Source organism: Tyto alba, unplaced genomic scaffold (assembly GCF_018691265.1).
Source record: "Tyto alba isolate M040663 unplaced genomic scaffold, T.alba_DEE_v4.0 Super-Scaffold_17, whole genome shotgun sequence".
Classification (NCBI taxonomy): domain Eukaryota; kingdom Metazoa; phylum Chordata; class Aves; order Strigiformes; family Tytonidae; genus Tyto; species Tyto alba.
In genome coordinates, this window is record NW_024881279.1 from 7,945,301 (window position 1) to 7,966,024 (window position 20,724).

Consider the following 20,724-nt stretch of genomic DNA (forward strand, 5'->3'; position numbering starts at 1 on the left):
CCCATGACCCACAGCCACCCTAGCAGTGCCCACCCCTGCACCACCAGCTCTGCCCCTGCAGCCACAGGGAGCCAACGGAGACGTGTCCGGCCACCCTGGTGTCCCCAGCAGTGCCATGGCAAGGCAGCGCGGCAGCCATCCTTCACCTGGAGCACAAGGAGAGGAGAGATGGGAGCCAGGCACAGGCACACTGGAGGCAGAGCACCCTGCTGAGCCCTGAGACCACCTTCCCATGGGGAAAGGGAGGAGAACAAGAAGCTTTGCCACTGGGACAGGGTGCAAAAACCAGCCGCGGGCCGTTCAGAAGGGCTGAAACCAGGACAGCTTTGGGGTGCTGCTCCAAAGGACCGCAGCCACCGTGGGCACCGGGAGCTGCTGCCAGGGTGCACAGGGGCTGTCTCAGGCAGAGGAAGGGCTGGTGTGTGCCCTAGTGTTAGGTGATGGAGAGGTAGTTTCCAGAAAGACAGAGAAGTGGGTTTTTCCTATTTTATTCAAAACCCAAAGGACTCTAGGATTTGATCTCCATCTCTCCCCTTCTCCATGCACCTCACTACCTCTCACCAACTCTGTGCCCTAGGCCAGTAATTGATACCCCTCTTTTCCTGCTGAGGAACTGCAGCTGAAGTGTCCGTTCACCCTACTGAGTCCTGACCACTGTACTGGCCTGGGTTCCTGACACTTCCAAGGCCAGGGGGGCATGGCTGGGATACAGGAGGGGCTGTGGCTCCTGCTCGGAGCTGTGCTGGGGCTGTAGCTTCCCAAGACCAAGACAGGGATGAGGGTGCATGGGCCTCATGTGGCAGCTCACATTACCTTTCCCAGCACCATTTCTCTGAGCTCCAGAAAGGTGGAGAGGCAGACATGTCTCCCGCTGCTTCCAGAGCACCTGACTGAGCCCTCGCATCGCACCTGACACTGACTGTGCAGCGCATCCCTCAGCCACCCTGCTCCCAACTCCTCATGGCTCAGAAAACAAGGTGCTCAGCCATGCTGCTGCTTTTGCAAGAGAGTCCCTGCCATCCCACTGCGCCTGCCGCCCCACTCCAGCTCTCACAGGATTTGGGTCTCCCTTCTGCGGGGGACGGTGACACCTCCCTCGGCCACTGCTGCCAGCTGTGCTTGGTGGCGAGGACAAATGTTTGTATTGGCTCGGGACTTTGGCTCAGTTTTTGTGTATATAAGGCAGAACTGGTTTTCCTTTTTATTTTTTAGGCATCGGTGAAAATAAAAATGAGCAGGAATCCCGTGTGCCACGGGTTTCTTGCTGTCTCCTCCCAGCCCGCGCTGCTGAGGCAGGGGAGGGATGTCGGCTCTGGGGTCACACCGGCACCGATGCCCCCGAGCGCAGCCGGGGTCAGGAGAGAGGGGGGCCCTGCCCAGCCCCACTGAAAAGGGTGCAGATGGATGTCTTGACACAGCAGCCTTGCTCCTGCAGCATGCAGCGTGCCCATCCCGCAGGGGTGTTGCTGGTGGTGGCATGGCCCGCACCATGGTGTGGCACAGCTACACCCCATCCCTTTGCCACCGAGAGGGTTGGCCATGCCAGGCAACTAGGAGACTTCAAACTCACAGCCCCGGGGGCAGCTGGGGAAAGGGTGAGGTTGGGCTTGGGCTGGCAGAGGCCAAAGAACAAGGCCAGCTGCCCATGGACGTGGCTGCCTCCCATTGGCACCTCCAGGCCTCTAATCTCATTTTATGGCTGTTGACGGGCTGAATATCCTCCTTGTCCAAGAAGAGCAAACAGAGAACGAGGATGTGAGATAGTGCCTGGAACAGCTGGCATCGGTGCCCAACGCTCTCCTCTCTCCATCCCAGCCATGTTCCTCTGGTCCCTGCAGAGCACTGAGCAAGGGGCTGCCCTCAAATCCCTGCCCAAAGCGGCTCCTCCAGACCTAAAACATGACAAACGTTACCTGGGAAGAGGTGGGGATGTGTGTGCCAAGGTGACCAGGCAGGGCAGGTGTCTATGGAGGGACACCTGATACAGGATAAAGTCCTCATGGGTGGAGGAGATGGAGGAGCAGGGGCAGGATGAGGTGGCATTGCAGAGAGAGGGACAGAGCAAAGGGTATTTTCCTGACCTTGCAACAGCGGCTGCATCTACTGCTGCACCCTGGTGACCCCACACTCACCGGCAACGGCACTTGGGCTGCCCATAGCATGGGACCACCCTCTCCCTGCACCCCTGCAAGGCCATGTGGGACCTCAGGAGATAAAACAGCCTGGGGGGACAAAGGCAATGGAGCTGGTGCCATATGGGAAAAGGGATGGGACTGGATGGGCCACCTGCCCAAAGAGCTGAGCTGGACTGGGGAAACTGGGGCCATTTCTGCATGGACACTCCAGTGTGGTCCCCACGCCGGGGGCTGGATCCTCCACACACATCCTCTTCCCTCTCTGGGCTTCGCCTGCTTTTGACATCCAATTTTGTTGTTGCCACATGGGGACTGACTGATGGGATCCTGCCCTAGCAGGGGACAGGGCGGTGGCAGCCCAGCCCTGGGCATTGCCATTGCCTGCAAGGGGAAAGCTTGAAGGGAAACAGTCCTGGGGGGCATGAAACATGCATCTCCCAAATTCACCCACTGTATTGGAGTGCCCGTGGGTGCGTGAGGGGCCGGGCCAGAGGGAAGATGCTCCACCACCCGCCCAGAGAGGCAACGAGTGCCGTTGACAGGATGAAATTCCAACTGATACCCTAATCTGGCGCCTGCCTGTTTGCACAGTGGGGTAAAAGTCCAGCAAGCCGTGGGCTGTGCCCTTGGGTTCCTGCCGCCCGTGTGTGCACAGGGAGCCGGCACTGGCGGGAAGAGGCAATAAATGCACCCACACACCCAGCCACCCCTTCCCCCAACACACACACATGCCCCTTGGCCGGGTGACGAAATGCATCTGCTGCGTCCCTGCTCCCGTGTCCTCCCCTGCCTCCCTCTAGCCGTCATTTGGGCAGGGATGGGCGAGGCATGCGGGGCCCCTCCCATGCCAGGAAAGGAGCTGATGGAACCCCACGTCCCCACCAGCTTTGGAAACTTTGGTCCAAACCTCCTGGCCACGCGTCACCTTGACGGTTGTACCCCCAACAGGTGACAGGCACCCAGTTTTAGCACCTGCAGCAGCTGTCTCCCAAATCGCACATGGACCCTGGTTTTTATGGGGACAGCCTGGCCCCATGGCCAGGGGACCCTGGGGACTGTCCCCAGCAAGCCCCCGCCCTTTCTTGCTGTTCCTTCCTCTGCACTTCCCACTGGCTCCTGCTGCCCAGCTGCACTCCTCCTTGGAGAAATCTTGAAATCATCATCAAAATAAGGCCATGCACACCAGGTGGCCGAAACCGCCGCCGGCCTGCCAGCAGCCTCCGGCATGGCATGCTTCCCGGCAGTGACTAACCGGAGCGCCGCTGCCGTTGTCACCTTCCTCGCGTCTCGCGGAGCGGATCTGGGCATGGACCCATCTTGCTGTCATCCACCTTCTCGCCTCTTCCTGGGCGGCTGCCGTGGGGATGCAGGTGGGATGCCCGAGCAGGGTGGGTAAGGGTGTTTCCCCAGCCTGTGTGCTGCCCTCTCTTTTCCCACCAATGGCAGGCAGCGTGGGCAGTGCCGGTGCCTGTCGGGCATTGCATCGGGATGGAGAGACACATGCTTGCTTTCCTGCAGCCCTACTACCCCGTTGTGCCCGTGCTTCAGCTTGCGGGGAGAGAAAGATTTACTTGATGTCCCAGGGGTGGGGTGTGAGAAGGCAAAGCTTGCTAGAAAATGCTTACAAGGCCCCTGTGTGCTCTATAGTGCTGGGCCCTGGGGGATCAGGGCATGGGGACAGCTGCGCGTCACCGCTGCCCTCCGCCTGAGCTCTCCTGGGGTTTTTGGGGTCCCTGGACTGCACTGCTCCTCACGGGAACACCCCTCTGTCTCCTACTGCCTCTGGCAGGTGCTGTTCCATGAAGTGGGTCTTTTGCTGGCTCCAGGGCGATGCAAGACTCAGGCCAGCTCTGAAATGAGATGCTGGAGCACCCCAGGTGCCCGGGGTGGGATATCTACTCCCTGGAAGTCCTAGGTGGTGGAGATTTGATGGTGCTACTAGATCAGCATCAGCCAAACCAGAAAAAGGAGCTCCAAACACAGAGCATCCCACCAACAGCATTATCAACATGGATATTTCAGGATAGTGTCAGCCCTGGATTTCTCTGCTCGTAAATACTACCCTGGAGACAAGAAGAAGAGGGCTTGAAGTCGACCCAGGGAAGGCTGGGTGGTTTGTGCAGGGCTCAGTCCATGCTGGTGACTCAGGATTGGGGCAGCTGTAACAAGGTGGCACCAGCTTCTCCCCCTCCTATTCCGCGGCAGTCGTGGGACACTTCTCTTTAGGTGGATCCCAAGGGAAAGAGCCAAAGGGTGATTCAGATCACAGAGGCACAAAAGGCAAACAAAGAACCCTGGCCCTGAGGAGGAAGCCGTGAGGCTGGGACAGTGCTCAACACAGCCCCCTGCTCAGCTCTGGGCTCAATGTTCCCCACCAGCGTCCTGGGAGAGGGAGTATCGATGGGTAAGTCCAAGGCAGGTAAAACCTGGATAGGTGAATTCCCGCAGACATTTTTTTTTTTTTTGAGGAAGCTCTGAGTGTGTGAAAAAAGATGTTTGTTGGGTTATATAGTTTGATCCTTCCTCCTTTCCTGCTGAGAAATCTGGGTAAATGTTAGCTCTGAAAGACCCACTATGAAAACACTGAGCCACTTCATCGTGTTGGATTCTGCAGAAATGTGTTTTTATGGTCAGGATCTGTTTCCTTTTGGGGAAAATTTTCAGAAGTGCTTGGAGGGCTGTAGGAGCACAACTGCCATTAGATGTCAGGGAGATTTGTTCTTACATCAGGCAGGCTGGGTTCTCTCAGTCCCAGCCCTGTCATTGTCCTTCACATCCTAAATGTTGCCTGCTCAGCCTTAAACCTGAGCAAAGCAGCTGGGGATGGGTCTGGGGCAAGTTGGAGCACTGTAGGGCATTTCTAAGGAAAAGGGACACACACACACCCCAAACAACTGGGCACAATCCAGGGAGAAAGTGAAGGACAAGTGGATATTATCAAGGGAAAGAGGCATTGCTGTGGGTCCTGAGGCAGACAGCAGCTCTCCTGGTACCACGCTGGGTACATGGGGCCCCATGCCATGGGGCATGTAGGGTTGTCCCCTCTTGCAGCCCCACAGGGGACATTTCCCACCATGAAAGTGGGAGAAGAAGCCACAGATCAGCTCTCTGCCACCTCACTGGGGGTTTGACTGGGCATGATGGGGAAAATCCTGCATCTCCCTGGGCTTTGGAGCTGTAGGATCCCACTGCTGATTCAACAGGGACATCTGAATTCTGGAGATGTGACCTGTGCTCCAGCATTGGGCTCATGATAATACTGGACTCAGCTGCTCACCCTAGGGCCTGCCTGAGGATTCCTCTTGTCCCCAGCACGGTGGGATGCTCTGGTCCTACTCAAAGGGACCGATGGCTATTGAGCATCCCCCTTCCCTGGGCTCGGGATGGGCTTGGGCAGCACAGGGAGGTCACTTCTGACATGCTTGGGATCCAGCCCTATCCTGCCATAGGAAAATCAGCTCAGAGCTGGACAGAAAGACACTGGGAGCTTCTGGTATCTGCACTTGCACTGCTGCCACTGCTGCCTGGGATACGTGAGACCCCCCCCGGAGTACCCAGTGGCAGGGTGCCTGCAAAGTCAGGTCCCTCCCTAGGGAGACCTGACTCATTTGTGGCATGAGTAAGACAGCAGCCATTCCTCCTTGCTGCCCCAGTGGAGGGGCTGAGGTCCCGGACCCCCTCCCTGGCAGGGGTGCGTTTGACAGACAGCCCTTCTCCAGCCTGCCGAGAGCTGTCCCCTCCTCCCTCCCTGCCCAGCACGCAGCCATCCTCAACTCCAGCCCTGCTCCCCCCGTCCCCACTGCCTCCCTCCACCCCGCCAGCCCAGTCGGCAGGAAAGTGGCACCCCTCCTTGCCTGTTATCACTTCGCCCGCTCCCTCTCCTCCCTCCCTATCGCCGGAGAAAGCGAGAGGAAAAAAGTGTCGGAGCGGAGAGCGCATAGCAACAGGATTCTGGGATGAAGAAGATTCGGCAGCAGCATCTCCGGGAGGTGAGAGCTGGGAAGCAGGGGTGCCCCCGGGGCTGGGAGCTGGGGTGCGAGGGCAAGGCATTCCCATCGCCCCGCCATCCCCTGCCTAGGGAGCCTCCGTGGGCAGCCGGCAGACTTTCCCCTGGCAGGGATTGCAGACAGGGGTAGTGTGCGCGCGTGGGGCCGAGGCGCGATCGTGGGGAGAGGGATGGGGGGCATTTCATAACCACCACTCTTGCCTGGCTGCAATTAGCCCCGGAGGCCCTGTGCCGCGGGCAGAGCTGCCGCCCGCTCCGGCTGGATGGATGCTCTCTCCCATCCCTCCCCTGCGAGCAGGTGTTGCCGGCGATGATTCATGTTGTGTCTGGCCGGGCAGCTGTGGGTGGGCACCTGGGGGCAGAGCTGGCTCCCCGCAGCGTGGCACCCCAGGGACGCTGCTCCCGCCAGCCCTGGGGACTGCCCAGTCTCGGGTAGGAGGGGGTGGTGAGGGGTTCCCCCCCGCCAGCATGATCACGAGGAGCTGGGCAGTGCCTTTCCCACCTGCAGCTCGGGTTGCCTCCTCCTCCTTCTCCTCTGTAGGATTTAAAAGGGTCTGGGTGGTGCTGCACCCTGAACTCTGGGTTCAGGACAGAGCTGGCAGAGCTAGAAACCCTTTTCATATTCTGCTGGAAATCTTTTTTAAACCCAGCTGTCAGGCTTTCTTATCCTAAGCTCCCCTCCACTGCTGCTTTGCTCTTACCAGGCTCTCTGAGACCCCGTCTTCCCCTGCATTGGGGAATGAGCCCCTTCTTGTGCCTGTCCTTCAAGGGGACCCAGTGGAGTGGGGTGGCAGAGGCTGGCAGCCACAGCTCCCTTGTGGGGACGTGCCGCTGCTGCCGGTGGGTCAGCCCTTCCCAGAGCATCCCAGGCAGCGACCTGGGGCTGTGAGCCCCATGGGCTCTGCCCTCTGCCAAACCGTGCCCACTAACCACTGAGCAGGGCAATGCCAACCTGTGCCATCCTTCAGATGGATGGAAACCCAGGAGAGTTTCATCTCTGCCAGGAAATTCCTAGGATATTGGGACAGGACGTAAAAACGCCAGCAGTGACCTGGTGAAATCCAGCAGCTATGTGATGGCCCTGGCAGCCTCAGGGCTGCCTACCTTTCTCGGCTGTTGTTTGGAGGCATCATCTGGCTCTTCCTTCTCCTTTTTCCTACAAATTGCTTTTTCAGGTGACTTCATGACTGCAAGATCCATTAAAAGTTGTCTTTGTCCCTTTCAAAGGCTTTTTGAGATACTTGAATTTCTTTGCTGCTGGTGATCCTGTTTAAAATTTATTCAGGAATTCATTTAGTCCCACAGCGATCAACTGGAATGGAAAGCAGATGTCTCCAGAGTTATTTTCCCCATTCCCAGTGCTGATCAGGGCCCTGCTGTCCTTCATTACCCCAAAATACTTTTGCTGAGCTCCAGATGGAGAACCCGGTGCTCGCAGCCACCCGGCACCTTGGGACCACCATGTCCCACGTTGGCACTGGGCTTGTTCAGTGGAGGAGTTTGCACAGCCCCAGCTGCAGCGCCCGCTGGGGACCCCAACAGCCTGCTCTCCCTCTCATGATCTGTTTCCCATTGGTGAGCCGGGAGTTTTAAGCCTTCTCACCAAACATGTTTTAAACATATGGAAATTCCTCTTTAATAGAGATCTTTCTCAGGCTCTAAGGATTTCAGGTTGGCTTTTGCATAAGACTGTTTCCAGAAGAGCTGAACGGATGGTTTTTATTTGTCTGCTTACTTGCTTTGGGGGGGTTATTTGGTAGAAATGTGCTAAACCCCATGAAGGACAGTGGAGCCAGGACAGGATTTGGGCTGCCCCTCCTCATACCCGGCCAGGCTGCCGAGCAGCACCCTCCTGAGCCGCTGCCCTTCTCCACCTGCCACAAACTGCCTCAAACCTTCCCCAGGGTTTTGGGGTGAAAGACCATAGGCATTCGCAGCTGTGCATGGTCCCTGTGCTCTGGGCATTGCTGTAATGAGTTTGCTTCAGCCTCAGCAATCTCCAGCCCCCAAACCCCCTGTGCTGGCTCCAGCATCACTTGCTCCCTCTCCTGGCATGAGCTGCAATCCTGGGCTGGGGGAAAACGGGGTTAGCACAGCCCTTGAACGGGCTCTTCAACACCATAGAGATGCTTTATTTACTTCACTTTCTAAGTGATATTACATTTGAATTCATTTTTATGCTTTTTTTTTTTTTTTCTCTGAGAAATTAACAAGCAATTCAAACTAATCTGAAGTGACTCACACTTTACAGACACACTGTGCTCACACACGACTCAGATCCGCAGGGGAGAAATCTGGCATCGGATGGCGTTTCTCCCAATCAAAGGCTGTGGTCCATGCACAAAGCACTGACAAAATAACCCCAGCAATGCCAGTTTGGATGGAGACAAAATATAATGAAAAAGTAACTTTAATCTGGCTGGCTTTTCACAGGTACAGCTGAGTTTTGCACTGGTTTAAGTAAACTGGTTTACAGAAAATAATTAGCATAGGGCAATTTCCTTATGGAAGTCAGCTCTTATCTTGGCAGAGACTAAAGTGCTTTTTCTTCTTGGTGACCTTTGCTTTGCTGACTACTTTGGGAGCATCTTCTGTGTGATGCCGTGTTCAAAGAGGACGTGGTTGCCAAGGGAGCTGTTAGTCCCCGTCTGTTTATAACCGCGAGACGGGAGCCCGGTTTGAAAGATGGCAGTTGACAGTGGAAAGCACTAGAGCAATATTGTAGCACCAGAGCACTTCAGCTGCTGCTGAAAAATAAAATTCCTGTTATGACAAAGGCTAAAAGGGAGCATTAATCCTAAAAAAAAGGGCTGGAATTGAGCCACTGTGTGAGATTTCCAGCAGTCTGAAGCAGAGGTGTGCATCTCTGCTCTTTGGGACAAAGATGAGCTGGAATCCTTAAATACTGCATTTTGCATTTTTGCAAGTCAGGCAAATAAGCCAGGTTTTCAGTGATTTCTATGGAAAGGCTATGATTTGGGGCATCACAGTCATGGAGCAGATTCTGTGTGCATTTTCCATCAGCATCACTGGCCTGTGCCTCCCCATCCTGCCTGGTGGGGATCACAATGTCACCATCTTTGAGGTCTATCTGACTCCTGAGCAGTCTCTGCTTGCAGCCCTGGGGTTCCAAATTAAAACTGCAGAGCTCCAGCTAAAAATATTGATAAGGGAGGCAGTCATCACCAAGACACGGGTGACAAACTACATCCCATGGCCTCTGAAACAGGAGACTGAGATGGGGAACAGGCCATGTAGTTTGGAAAAGGTCCTGCTGGTCCCTCTCCTTTTGTTGCTTCTGTGTTGATTTCCATGTTACATCTGATGGATGGGCACCTGTATTTAATCAGGTCATGCAGCTCCACCGGTGTCCTCTTGCAGCTGTTTAGGATTCAAGCAGAGGTGCAGGAATTAGGTGAGAGGATTTGATAATCTCCCATCATCTCTGCTTGCTATTTTTCTGTGATGCAAACCTGGAAAGTGAGACCCTCCCAGGTGGTGTGAGAGATTGAGAAGTATTTTTGGGGGGGAAAGACCAAACTGTGATGGCCCCATAGCTTCTGTCCCCACATGGCAGGGACCTTTGTGAATACAGGTTTTAGCCACTGAAGCTTTCAGGAGGGATGTTGCAGAGCAGTCTGTCCATCACCTGCAAATGCAGGTCATGCCTGGTGTGTGCACTGGGTTAAGCAGCAGGCAGGGACACAGTTTGGAGAAGTTGCTAAGCTGGAGAGCTGTGTTTAACAGCTGCAAGAGGGCTGCCAGGTAGCAATAGTTTTATAGCAACAGTATTATATTTGGATCACATTTTGACTTTTCAGTTTGTTTCTGAAGCTTCTTCTTCTGGTCTTTGGCTTGTGATGGTGGCATCCAGCTGGGATGGGCTTTTAATGGTGGGTTATAGTGTAACACTTTTGTTCAAGCAGTGAATTTCAGGTTGGCTTTGGGAAGAGTTTGGCCCAGCTCATCCTGTCCCTTGTGGGGTTTGCACGCTGAATGGGGACAGGTTCGCCTCCGTGTTTGATGCCTTCAGGTTGTGAGAAGCACATGTACGGTGCCGGTGCTGGTGGCTGGAGGAGTGGGGTGCACCCTGCAAAGGGTGGAAGCCTGCAGCCATCAGCAACGTGGTTCCTTGTCTCCATGGGAACCAGTAGTAAGAGCATCCTGTGGTCCAGCAGGAGAGGGAGAGGAGGAGGAGGAGAGGTGATGGCTGTCACAGGACAGTGCTGGGCTCTGTTTGCCAGCCAGCTCTGATCTCCCAGAGGATGGAGGCCTGCTGCAGGCTCTGAGCACATGTGCATGCTGGTGCGAGGGGATCCACAACTCCTTCTGGCTGATCCCTCCAAATCCAGGCCCCTCTCCCTCAATCACATCCCATGGGCTTGTTCTCTATGATCTGTGAACTCAGGGACACGGAGGTGGCTGCTTTTTTCTTTTGAGAGCCCAAGAAGAAGGGAAGGTTCCCAGATGGGCTCTTCCTGCCCTGGTCCTGGTGCCTTGTCAGCAGGGACCCCAGCATCCTTCTGTCTCTGTGTCTCAATACCAGTCAAACCTGACATACTATCAGGCAGGAGCACAGCAACATGCAGTGGCACAGGGACAGGATCCTTATCTCACCCCTTTTTGCTTCCCTGACTTGCCAAGGGGACATCTACGATGGGATCTCACCTGGCAGCTGCTGGCTGAGGCTTTCAGCTTTGGTGACTGACAGTGGGATGAGAGCCAGTGGGGATGCCTTCTCTGTTATCCCAGGTCAGGAGGCTGGGGGAGTTCAGACAGACCAAACATCTCACTGCAGACCTGATGTAAACAGACACACAAACCACCAAGGAGCCCTCCTGGTGTATCACCCGAACCTAAATGTATTGCAGGACTCATACCTCCCGCTTGCAGAGCTGAGGCAGCCAGGGAGGGAGGGAATGGGTTAATCCTCTGCCTGCTGAAGAGATGCCTGTGCCTCACTGATCCAGGGCAGATTAGGAAAGCTGGAAGGAGCTCTCTCAGCAGAGACAACTGGGAGTGCGGGACCAAATCCCCATGGTATAGGCTTTTGGCAGTTGGAAAAGCATGAAACCGTCATGGAGCATTTAATGGCAGCTGAGCATCCAGCATGGCAGGGGCACATGGGGCTGAGATGTCACACTCCCTGGCACACCAGCGGTGGTTCTTCCCCTGCTGTCATCACACGCATGTTCTGCAGGTGATCAGGAAAGTTTATTGTGACCCCTTGAAAGGATTTCTTAGGAAACTGGGGTTGCAAGATGTGTCCTTGCTTTCCAGGGTGAACCAGGGACATCTTGTCTTTCCCAGGGGAGCTTTGGCCATTTGAGATCACATTTATCTCCTTTCCTTGCTCAGCAGCAGAGCGGGACATCAGCTGGGGTGGTGCACAGAGAGCTGCTGGGATGGGGTGTCCCCAAAGGACAAGTGTCGATGCTGTGACTCGGGGTCACAAATTTCCACCTGAGCTCTTTTCTTCTCTCCCACTCTTCATCACCTGTTTTTATTAATTCCTTGACCCCTGGCTGCCCTCTTTCATCCCCTGCTCTCTTGCTCAGCCGGTGACGCCAGAGCTCCTGGTGAGCCCCAGCAGCCAGGATGGGGAGCTGGGCTCCGAGTGCCCAGAAGACAGAGGGAACTGGACAGGGCGGTTGGATTTCCTCCTCTCCTGCATCGGATACTGCGTGGGCCTTGGAAACGTCTGGAGGTTCCCCTACAGGGCTTACACCAATGGAGGAGGTACTTGGGCACCCTTTGGAGTGGCCACATCTCCCCCTCACTGAGTTGGGCTGGTGGGACGTGTCTCTGAAGAGATGCCACTTCACCTTCTTGGGGCTGGGAAGTAGCATTCATTGTTGTGGGGTGAAGCCTCCTCCTGCTCCCCATGCTTGCTGTAGGGCATTAACCAGCTGTACCTATGTGTGGAAGGGACTCACCAGCCCATCTCTGCACTCATGACCCTGGAGACATCCCCAGCTCCCTGCTGGACTGAATACCACCTGAGCATCCCTCTTGGTTTCCAATAGCTTCTTGACCTGTTGTCCTCCAGAACTTAGCGAAGCCAGCAAATGTTTCCCAGGCATTGAAGGAGGGGAGTGAGCCTTTTGCAATGCAAGAACCCAGTGTGATGGTGAAAAGTGCCCAGCTTGTTCAACTACTCCCAGAGTAATTGCTAGTCACATGCAACAACAACCAGAGAATTTCACAGTTTGTGAAAGATTCAAGGAGAAAAGAGAGTCAAGGGTGGGGAGGGAAGCAAGGCACCGTTGAATCACAGCCCCTTTCTCCTGCACTCATGGTGAGCTGCCACCCCTTGCTGTCTTCCAGGTTTTGGTGTAGATCCCTCAGGGCCACAGATGTTGAATGAACTTTATTCCCTGTCATAGATGGGCTTTAGGTATTTGCTCTGTGCTATTTCTAGGGGTTTTTTCTTACCTTTTGCAGGAGCTTTCTTGGTTCCTTACTTCATCATGCTGGCCATCTGCGGGATCCCCATTTTCTTCATGGAGCTGTCACTTGGCCAGTTCTCCAGCCTGGGGCCACTCGCTGTCTGGAAGATAAGCCCTCTCTTTAAAGGTGCGTGAATGAAGTCCAGAGCCTTTGTTGGGCCTCTGGAAGAGTTGCTTGATGAGGACATGGACCAGCAGCAGCATCCCATGATCCTCAAAGCTCTTGTTAGAATCAAAGGTTAAATTATGGGAGAAAGTGGAGCAAGCTGGAGATCTGGCTTAGCTGTTTTAGTAGCTGCAAGATATGTGTGAGATCTACCAGTCTTTGGAGGCTCTGGGTGTCATGACCAGCTCTAGAAATTGTCTGAAAATTATTAAGCCAGCTAGTGTACAAAATACAGCATCAAAGCTAAGCAATGACTGTTAAAGGCAAAGGTAAGAATAAATTGTTTGAAAAAAGGTCAAATCAAATACTTTTACTCTCAACATTAAGTTGTAGCAAAATCATCTGTATGATGCAATAGATCATCAATTCAGAGAACACATGTCTGGAGGGTATAATGCCAATAAAAGGCTCCCCACCAGGTGAACCTCTGACTGGTTAAACATTTGGCTGCTGAGATCCAGTGTCTGACCCTGGTTTTGGATGTGCTCTGCTATGGAGAGATGGCTCACTCCTTTTTTACCCTCTCCTTCCTCCAGGCGTTGGCATGGGCACGATCCTCATCGTCTCCCTGGTGGCCATTTACTACAATATGATCATTGCTTACGTTCTCTTCTACCTCTTTGCATCCCTCACAAGCGACTTGCCCTGGCAGCACTGCGGCAACTGGTGGAACACCGACCTGTGCCTGGACCACCACGTCATCAAGGCGGGGAACACCACCTTCCCTGTCAACATCACCAACACCGTCAGCCCCAGCGAGGAGTACTGGAGGTAAAGAGGTCAGCCCAAGCAGGCCACGGGGACATGGTTGGCATCCAACTGGGGAGAGCGTGGGGATGGGATGAGGAGTGAAGGGTCAGTGCTGCACGGCTCATGGCATGGTGAGCATTCATGGTTGTTGTTGTGGGTGCAGTGATGGGCTCTTGTGGTCAGCTGTGGGTGATACCTCAGTTTAGCTGTTGGGATCATGTCCCTGGGATGTGGGAGGTGTCCATGATCTAGTGCTGCTTTGCTGGCCTGGAAATATGTTAGGATGAAATGCATCCCATGCCTGGACTGGCTGGGAATTCGCTCTCAAGCTGCCAGGCATCCCTTCTGGGCTCTTAATGCATGGTGGAGAAATCACACCCACTGCTCCCCTTTCCCCAGCAAATAGCTGCCAGTGCCTTGTTGCTCTCTCATTGCTGGGATTTTTGACAAGGTTATTTTTTGGAGCAGAGACATCGCTAGGTTCAGAGAGGGCCTCTGGAAGAAGGCGGGGGGTGCCCGTGGTGGCTCACCAGCAGTTCTCCTTTCTCCCTAGCCGGTACGTCCTGCACATCCAAGGGAGCTCTGGGATCGGGGATCCCGGGAAGATCCGCTGGAATTTGTGTCTGTGCCTGCTCCTTTCTTGGACTATCGTCTATCTGTGCATCCTAAAGGGAGTGAAATCCTCTGGCAAGGTAAGGGCTGGACAGTCTCTTAGGGAAACTGAGACCCATAAAGAGCATCAGCTGGACACAGGCCACCCCAGGGACAACTTGCACACCCAGACCCTGTTAGGCCTGACACCACCGGCCCGGCTGCTTCCCAAGGACCCCAGCACTGCAGGGTGATGCCGGGCAACGCGGTGTCCCACCCCAGGGACGGGGCTGTGGGGAACTGGTGTGGTCTCACTGCCGGCTCTCCCAGCTGGCTCTGCTCTCCCGCAGGTCGTGTACTTCACTGCCACCTTCCCGTACCTCATCCTGGTGATGCTGCTCGTTCGTGGCGTGACCCTAGAGGGGGCCTGGAAGGGGATCCGGTTTTACCTCACACCCCAGTTTGATCACTTGCTGTCTTCCAAGGTGAGTAGGATCTTGTGCAATTTCTTCAGGACACAAAAATGAACCTTCTCCTGCCACCTCCAGCATGTAACAGAGGTGGTTCCCTTACTTAGGTGCCTTTTCTGGACACCCCCCCAGTCCAAAGTCCTCTCTCTTGGTTGCTCCCAGACCAAAAGTATTTGCTTTTCAGCAATCTGACTTCGCTCCACACCTTGTCTATACCTCTCTTCCAACCTGGCCCAGCACCATGCATGCATTTCTGGCTGTCTGTGCAGGGGCTGGTGTGCTCACCACCTCCCCTGGGTACCCAGACCATGGGCAGGATTAGCCCAGCCCCTGTGACAGGCTGGGGGATGTGATGGGTGCCCATGGTGGATTTGGCTGTTGTGTTTTTCTTGCTGTGCAGAGCTGGGATTTTCCTTGGGTCAGCAGTGTAGGTAGTAGAGAACACCCAGTTCTACAGGGGCATTTAATGCCACACTGGGCTGACTCTAAACACTCTCATCAACCCTTCCACTATCCAGTTGATCCACTACAAGTGATGAGCATGTTAGCAAGGAAAGGCAAAGACCCCATGGGCTTTCCATGCCTGGAGGGCTGGAGAAGCTGTGTTGGGGGCTCTGGGGAAGCACATTTACAACTCTTCCTCAGGAGAAGGTTTCCAAACTCCTGCTCTCCTCAGACCTGTTTCCTTCCCCCAGGTGTGGATCGAGGCAGCCCTGCAGATTTTCTACTCCCTTGGGGTAGGCTTTGGGGGCCTCCTCACCTTTGCCTCATACAACACCTTCCACCAGAATATCTACAGGTGGGATCCAGCTGCTATCTCATAAAAATCATGGGTTGAGGGGAGCCATGAAAACCTCAGCTGGTGGGATCAAAGTCAGCAGAAGCATGCAGTGCAGCACATGGTCATCCAGTGCTTCTCCTTGCCCAAGCACCTTACAGATACCTGGGAATCTGCACAGGCTTGAGAGGGACAGAGAGACCTGTGGAAGAAAATTCTCCTAAGCATCAAGGCACAGCACCTGGCTCAGAAGTTTTGGGCTATAGGTGCTGAAGGCTGTGGATATTTGAGGCTAGAGATACGCATGTTTGTCCTGTCCTCACCGTCTATTGCAGATCACCAGCAGAGAAGGGAGTCTGGGTGTTGGACATTTGGTGATCCCTTCCACAGGGGAAAGCAAGCTTGGGAGGAACCCCACAAAATGACCTGTGTCACTAGATATATGCTACTATGAGCCTGGAAAGTACATGCCAAGAGAGGTCCTGGAGGAGAATCACACTGGGTCACTTTACTGTGGCACCTGGGGCTGGCAATGTCACCATGCACTGGGGTGGGGTGGGAAGGAGTGGGCATGTTCAGAACATCTTCCTTCTCGTCTGTAGGGACACCTTCATAGTGACCCTGGGCAATGCCGTCACCAGCATCCTGGCAGGATTTGCCATCTTCTCTGTTTTGGGATACATGTCCCAGGAACTTGGCGTCCCTGTTAACCAGGTGGCAAAAGCAGGTAAGACCACATAAAAACCCTTTTTCCTTCACCCTCTGCCTGGATGCACTGACGACCATCCCTTCCAGGATGGACAGCATCTGAGGGTGTCAGCATGAGGGCTGGACCTATATGCTCAGCTGGCTGGGGGGCAGAAAGGAGGAGACCGGTTCCTGCCATGCAAACCCTCAGCAGCACCAAGTGATGTCTAACAAAGGCCTGAGCAAGGAGCAGGCTGGTTTTCCCTCACCTCTCAACCCTCTGCTGCAGGTCCCGTCCTGCCCATATTGCAAAGGCCCTGGCAGGTCCCTGCTGCAGTGCCACTCTGCCTGGCTCTCCTGTACTCCATCCCCCCGTGCCCAGCACCATCACCCCCTTTTCACCCTGCTGTCCTTTGCCTCCCCTAGGTCCTGGCCTGGCTTTTGTGGTGTATCCCCAGGCCATGACAATGCTCCCCCTTTCTCCATTCTGGTCTTTCCTGTTCTTCTTCATGCTGTTAACCTTGGGCTTGGACAGCCAGGTAAGGACAGAGCCCACCGAGCCAGCCGTGGTGCCCAGGCAGCCCAGGGGGCTCAGGAGACCCTCTTCTCCTTTGTGCACAGTTTGCATTTATGGAGACCATCGTTACGGCAGTGACAGATGAATTTCCCTACTACCTGCGGCCAAAGAAAGCTTCCTTCTCAGCTGTCATATGTATTGCTCTCTTCCTGATGGGGCTCATCCTCACAACAGAGGTAAGGGTATGGGGCTGGATGCGCCTTGGGGACTGAATAGGGCCTCATTTTAGGAAGAGCTTAGGGCCAGAGCCCAATTTGCAGCGACATGTATTCACATCAGCTAACAAGGTGGAAGGGAGACAATCAATGAGCCTGGGCTTCCTGGGGATGTGAAATCCAAGGGGAGCAACACTGTTATTCCTGTCCCTGCACCAACCCCAGAAGGAGAGTTGTGTCTCCTGGGGATGCCGGCTGCTGTCTTCTTCAGTGCCCCCAAAAGGTCTAAGGGGATGTGTCCCCAAAAGCAGGAGGACATGAGGGAGGTTTTGTTGGCATGCTGGTCCCAGGGATGCTGGTCACTGTGCTTTATCTCCACAGGGTGGGATGTACTGGCTGGTCCTACTGGATGACTACAGTGCTGGCTTTGGTCTCATGGTGGTGGTGATCACTACCTGCCTCGTGGTGACACGTGTGTATGGTAAGAGGGTCTTTCCCCACAGGGGCATGGGGAAGGATGGGCTGTCTGTGAAGAGAGGGATTTAGAGGGAGTAGTAGGGGAGCCTGCAGCCTTGAAATGGAGCATGAAACATCTCTGCTCCAACCTCTTGTTCCTTCATGGCCATCACTGGATTTACATCTCCAGAGGTACTTGGGGTGCTGAGCCCGGTCCCTCAGACAGCACCAGCTGGGCCCTCCTACCTGCATCTCCAAGCTGGCAGGGGAGACACTTCTTTGTTGTAGAGGATGAAACCACTGCTTTTGGTGGGTGCAGGGCAACCTGGTACCTGGCTCTAGGGGAGGGATCACGGCTTCTGAGTCTCTCTCCCTCCTCCAGGCATAAAGAGGTTCTGCCGAGATATCCACATGATGCTGGGATTCAAACCAGGACCCTACTTCAGAGCCTGCTGGATGGTCCTTTCGCCGGCAACGATGATGGTAACTGCTCAGCTTGAGGTGCTGGACAGTGGTGGAGAGTCACAGTGGTGCCAGCATCCCTGCATGACCTCCCCTTGTGAGAAGTCACTCTGCTGCTGTCTCATGTTCCAGGGACCGTTCTGGTTCTACTGGGAGGTCTCCGGGCCTTTTTTGAGTGTGAGACCTTCAGAGGGGTCTGGGCTGTCCTCACTTTCTTCCCATCCTACAGGCTCTGCTGGTGTACAACATTGTCAAGTACCAGCCCTCCAAGTACGGCAGCTACCGCTTCCCCGCCTGGGCTGAGGTCTTAGGCATCCTCATGGGAGTGCTCTCCTTCCTGATGATTCCCGTGGGCATGGTGGTGGCTGTGCTCCGGGAAGAAGGGACACTGTGGGAGGTAGGAGGTGTTGGGGTCCAGCATTGCTGGGAAACACCCCAGAAATGTGTGAGGTGACCACAAGACCCTGTTGAGCCTGTCCCTCCTTGCTGCCCACAAGGTGTGAGAGGCTGCCCAAGGGGAAGCCCTGGGGGCATCCCCCCCTCCAAAACAAGTCTGCTACCCCTTGCCCTGTAGGGAAGTACATTGTCCCTAGCGTGGGGCAGGCATGGGCACGTGGGACTTTGTACCCATTTTGCAGAAGCAATGACAGAGCGAGGAAGGCAGCTGTCAGACCTTGCAGGCAGCCCCAGGCAGCACGAGAAGGATCTCTCTGCTCAGAGGTTTCACCCGAGAGCAGGTTATGGAGTTGCTGGCTGCTCACAGCCTTCCCATCCCCGGCTGCACTTTGCTGCTCTCCCCAGGCTGTTAAAAGCAGAAGCAGCAGAACTTGCTGCCCTCCCCAGGCAACAACTCACCAGCTGGTGCACTTACTGACTGAAATCTGGCTTGGCACAACTGTGGGCATGGTGGCATGGCCAGGAACCACCTAAAATAGCCCTGATCTCCCACAAGCCCTCCCCACCAGCATCTGCGGAGCATAACACCTCCCCAGACCACAGCAAGGTTGCCTATACAGAGATGCCTTCCCAGAAAGTTTCAGGACAGGCTTTTGGCCCCATCCCATCCTCACCAGGGGCTCTTTCAGTCCCTTGGGGCTGGCAGAGCACACCGTTCCCTGGGAGGGGCGGGTGAGCTGCTGGGCGGGGGTGCTGCCCGAGGAGCAGAGGGGATGCTGGCGAAGGGTGCCCATGATCCCTCCGCCTGTCTCCTTGCAGCGAGTCCAGCAAGCCAGCCGGCCCGCCATGGACTGGGGCCCGTCACTGGAGGAGAACAGGACTGGCACGTACGTGGCGAGCCTGGCCGGCAGCCAGTCCCCCAAGCCGCTGATGGTCCACATGCGGAAATACGGGGGCATCACCAGCTTTGAGAACACGGCCATCGAGGTGGACCGGGAGATGGAGGAGGAGGAGGAGTCCATGATGTGAGAGGACCCAGCACCCCATGGGCTGGGGGGGGGACACACTCACCGCCCCCCAGTTTGCACAGGTTGCACTGCAGCACTTCAGGACAGCTTGGGAGGGGGTCTTTGGGGGAGCATTGGGAGCTACCAATTCTGCTGTCTTCCTCACTGCTGCCCTTGCCCTGCCAGGACAGAGTTACTGCCTGTCCCAGCACCCCCGAGGTGTTTCTGTTCCATGTGGCAAGCTGTGTGACGAGTCCATGCGTTCGTGTGACAGTGTCTGGTGCAAGTGTCTGGGCTGCCCCGCTCCCACCCTCAGCCCCAGGCCTGCCCTCCCCACGCAGGGATGCTCGGGCTGCAGGGATGCTCAGGCTGTGGGAGACGGGGAGGAGGAGGAGGTCCTCTGTGTTGGTCTGTTCTCTGTTCATGTGTATTTAACTCCAATAACCCACAAACACATGTAAGAAAGGACTCTAATATCCTCCATGCCCTGAGGATAATGTGTATTGGTGTGTTCTGCTTACAGGGAGGTACTACAGCAAAACCAGCACAAATCAGTGTCCTGCTAAAGAAATATAACCTCAGAAACAAGCATTTAAAAACAGTTAGAAGGGGAAAAAAATGCTTTATAAACAAACAAGCTTGGGCCTTTCCAAGCTTGTAGGACCCCCAGGGACATTGGTGGGTCAGGGCAGCTCTTCACCTTGGTGCCTGTTGGGGCTGCAGTGAGCTGAGGGAAGGGACGAGGCTGGGTGGCCCGTTCTCCATGTGTGCAGGAGGTCAGGGACAGGTCTCAGCTGGACCCAGTGCCAAAGGAGGACCCGTGTCCATCCCCAAGGGGGATGCGAGGGCTGTCCCTAGCCCTGGGTGCTGCTTTTCCCAGGGAAAGGCGGAGGGCTGGATTTCAGTGCCTGTGTGTGATTTTGGGGTAGATCAGCCTGGGGCCCATGTCCCAGAAACGCCATCTCCTGCTGACCGTGCTGGCCTGGGGGATGTCAGTGAGCCCCTGGATGGGGCTGTTAGGACCCGCTGCTGCCAGTCCCCATTGCCCCAGTGTCGTGTGCGCCTTCTCCCGTGTACCCTTGACTCGCCATTAAAAAGCGATGTCTGACACGGCCTCTGCATGGGTTATTTGGGGGGTCCTCAGCATGCAAGAAAGGCACATCTAGGGGGGAATTTCCAGGGATGGGGGGCACAGCCTTCCAGGGCTTTGTCCTGCAAACCTCAGTCCTGATCAGGTAAAATCCAAAACCACACAGAATAAACAGAAAAATTAGTGTTTATGTCTGGATTATGCATGTAGCCCCAGTGCACTGGGCTAGTAACCCCATGGGCCACGCAGCCCTGGGTCCGGCGCCGTAGGCTGAGCCTCCAGGGTGAATCTTGGCATGAGGCTGTGGTTTTCCTTAGCGGCCCTTCCGTATGGTGGAGGACTTTTAATTATTGCCTTCGCCGCTCCACAAGAGCAGGGCCATCTCCAACACCTTCTCCTCCTGCCCACCCGCCTCCCCATACCCAGGGATGCTGAGTTCTCATCCTCTCCAGCTCTGCCCTTCCTTTTCCCTGCAGGACCACTGATGGCTTTCCACGTTATACCCCACCCTCAGGGATGATGGGGGTCCCCCAGCCCCAGCCCCTCCAG

At 55.3% G+C, this 20,724-nt stretch overlaps 1 protein-coding gene across 1 annotated transcript; it reads left to right on the plus strand.

The window, feature by feature from the left end:
- The first annotated feature begins 5,824 nt into the window (after positions 1-5,824).
- Positions 5,825-19,576, plus strand: SLC6A7 (solute carrier family 6 member 7). Its single transcript, XM_033006313.2, has 14 exons — positions 5,825-6,124; positions 11,700-11,880; positions 12,586-12,717; positions 13,293-13,527; positions 14,060-14,198; positions 14,448-14,582; positions 15,263-15,366; positions 15,948-16,072; positions 16,459-16,571; positions 16,654-16,785; positions 17,146-17,245; positions 17,603-17,703; positions 17,912-18,079; positions 18,898-19,576. Exons 1-14 carry the CDS (start codon positions 6,092-6,094, stop codon positions 19,105-19,107), a joined length of 1,908 nt encoding a protein of 635 aa, XP_032862204.2. The 5' UTR covers positions 5,825-6,091; the 3' UTR covers positions 19,108-19,576.
- Positions 19,577-20,724: the final 1,148 nt, after the last annotated feature.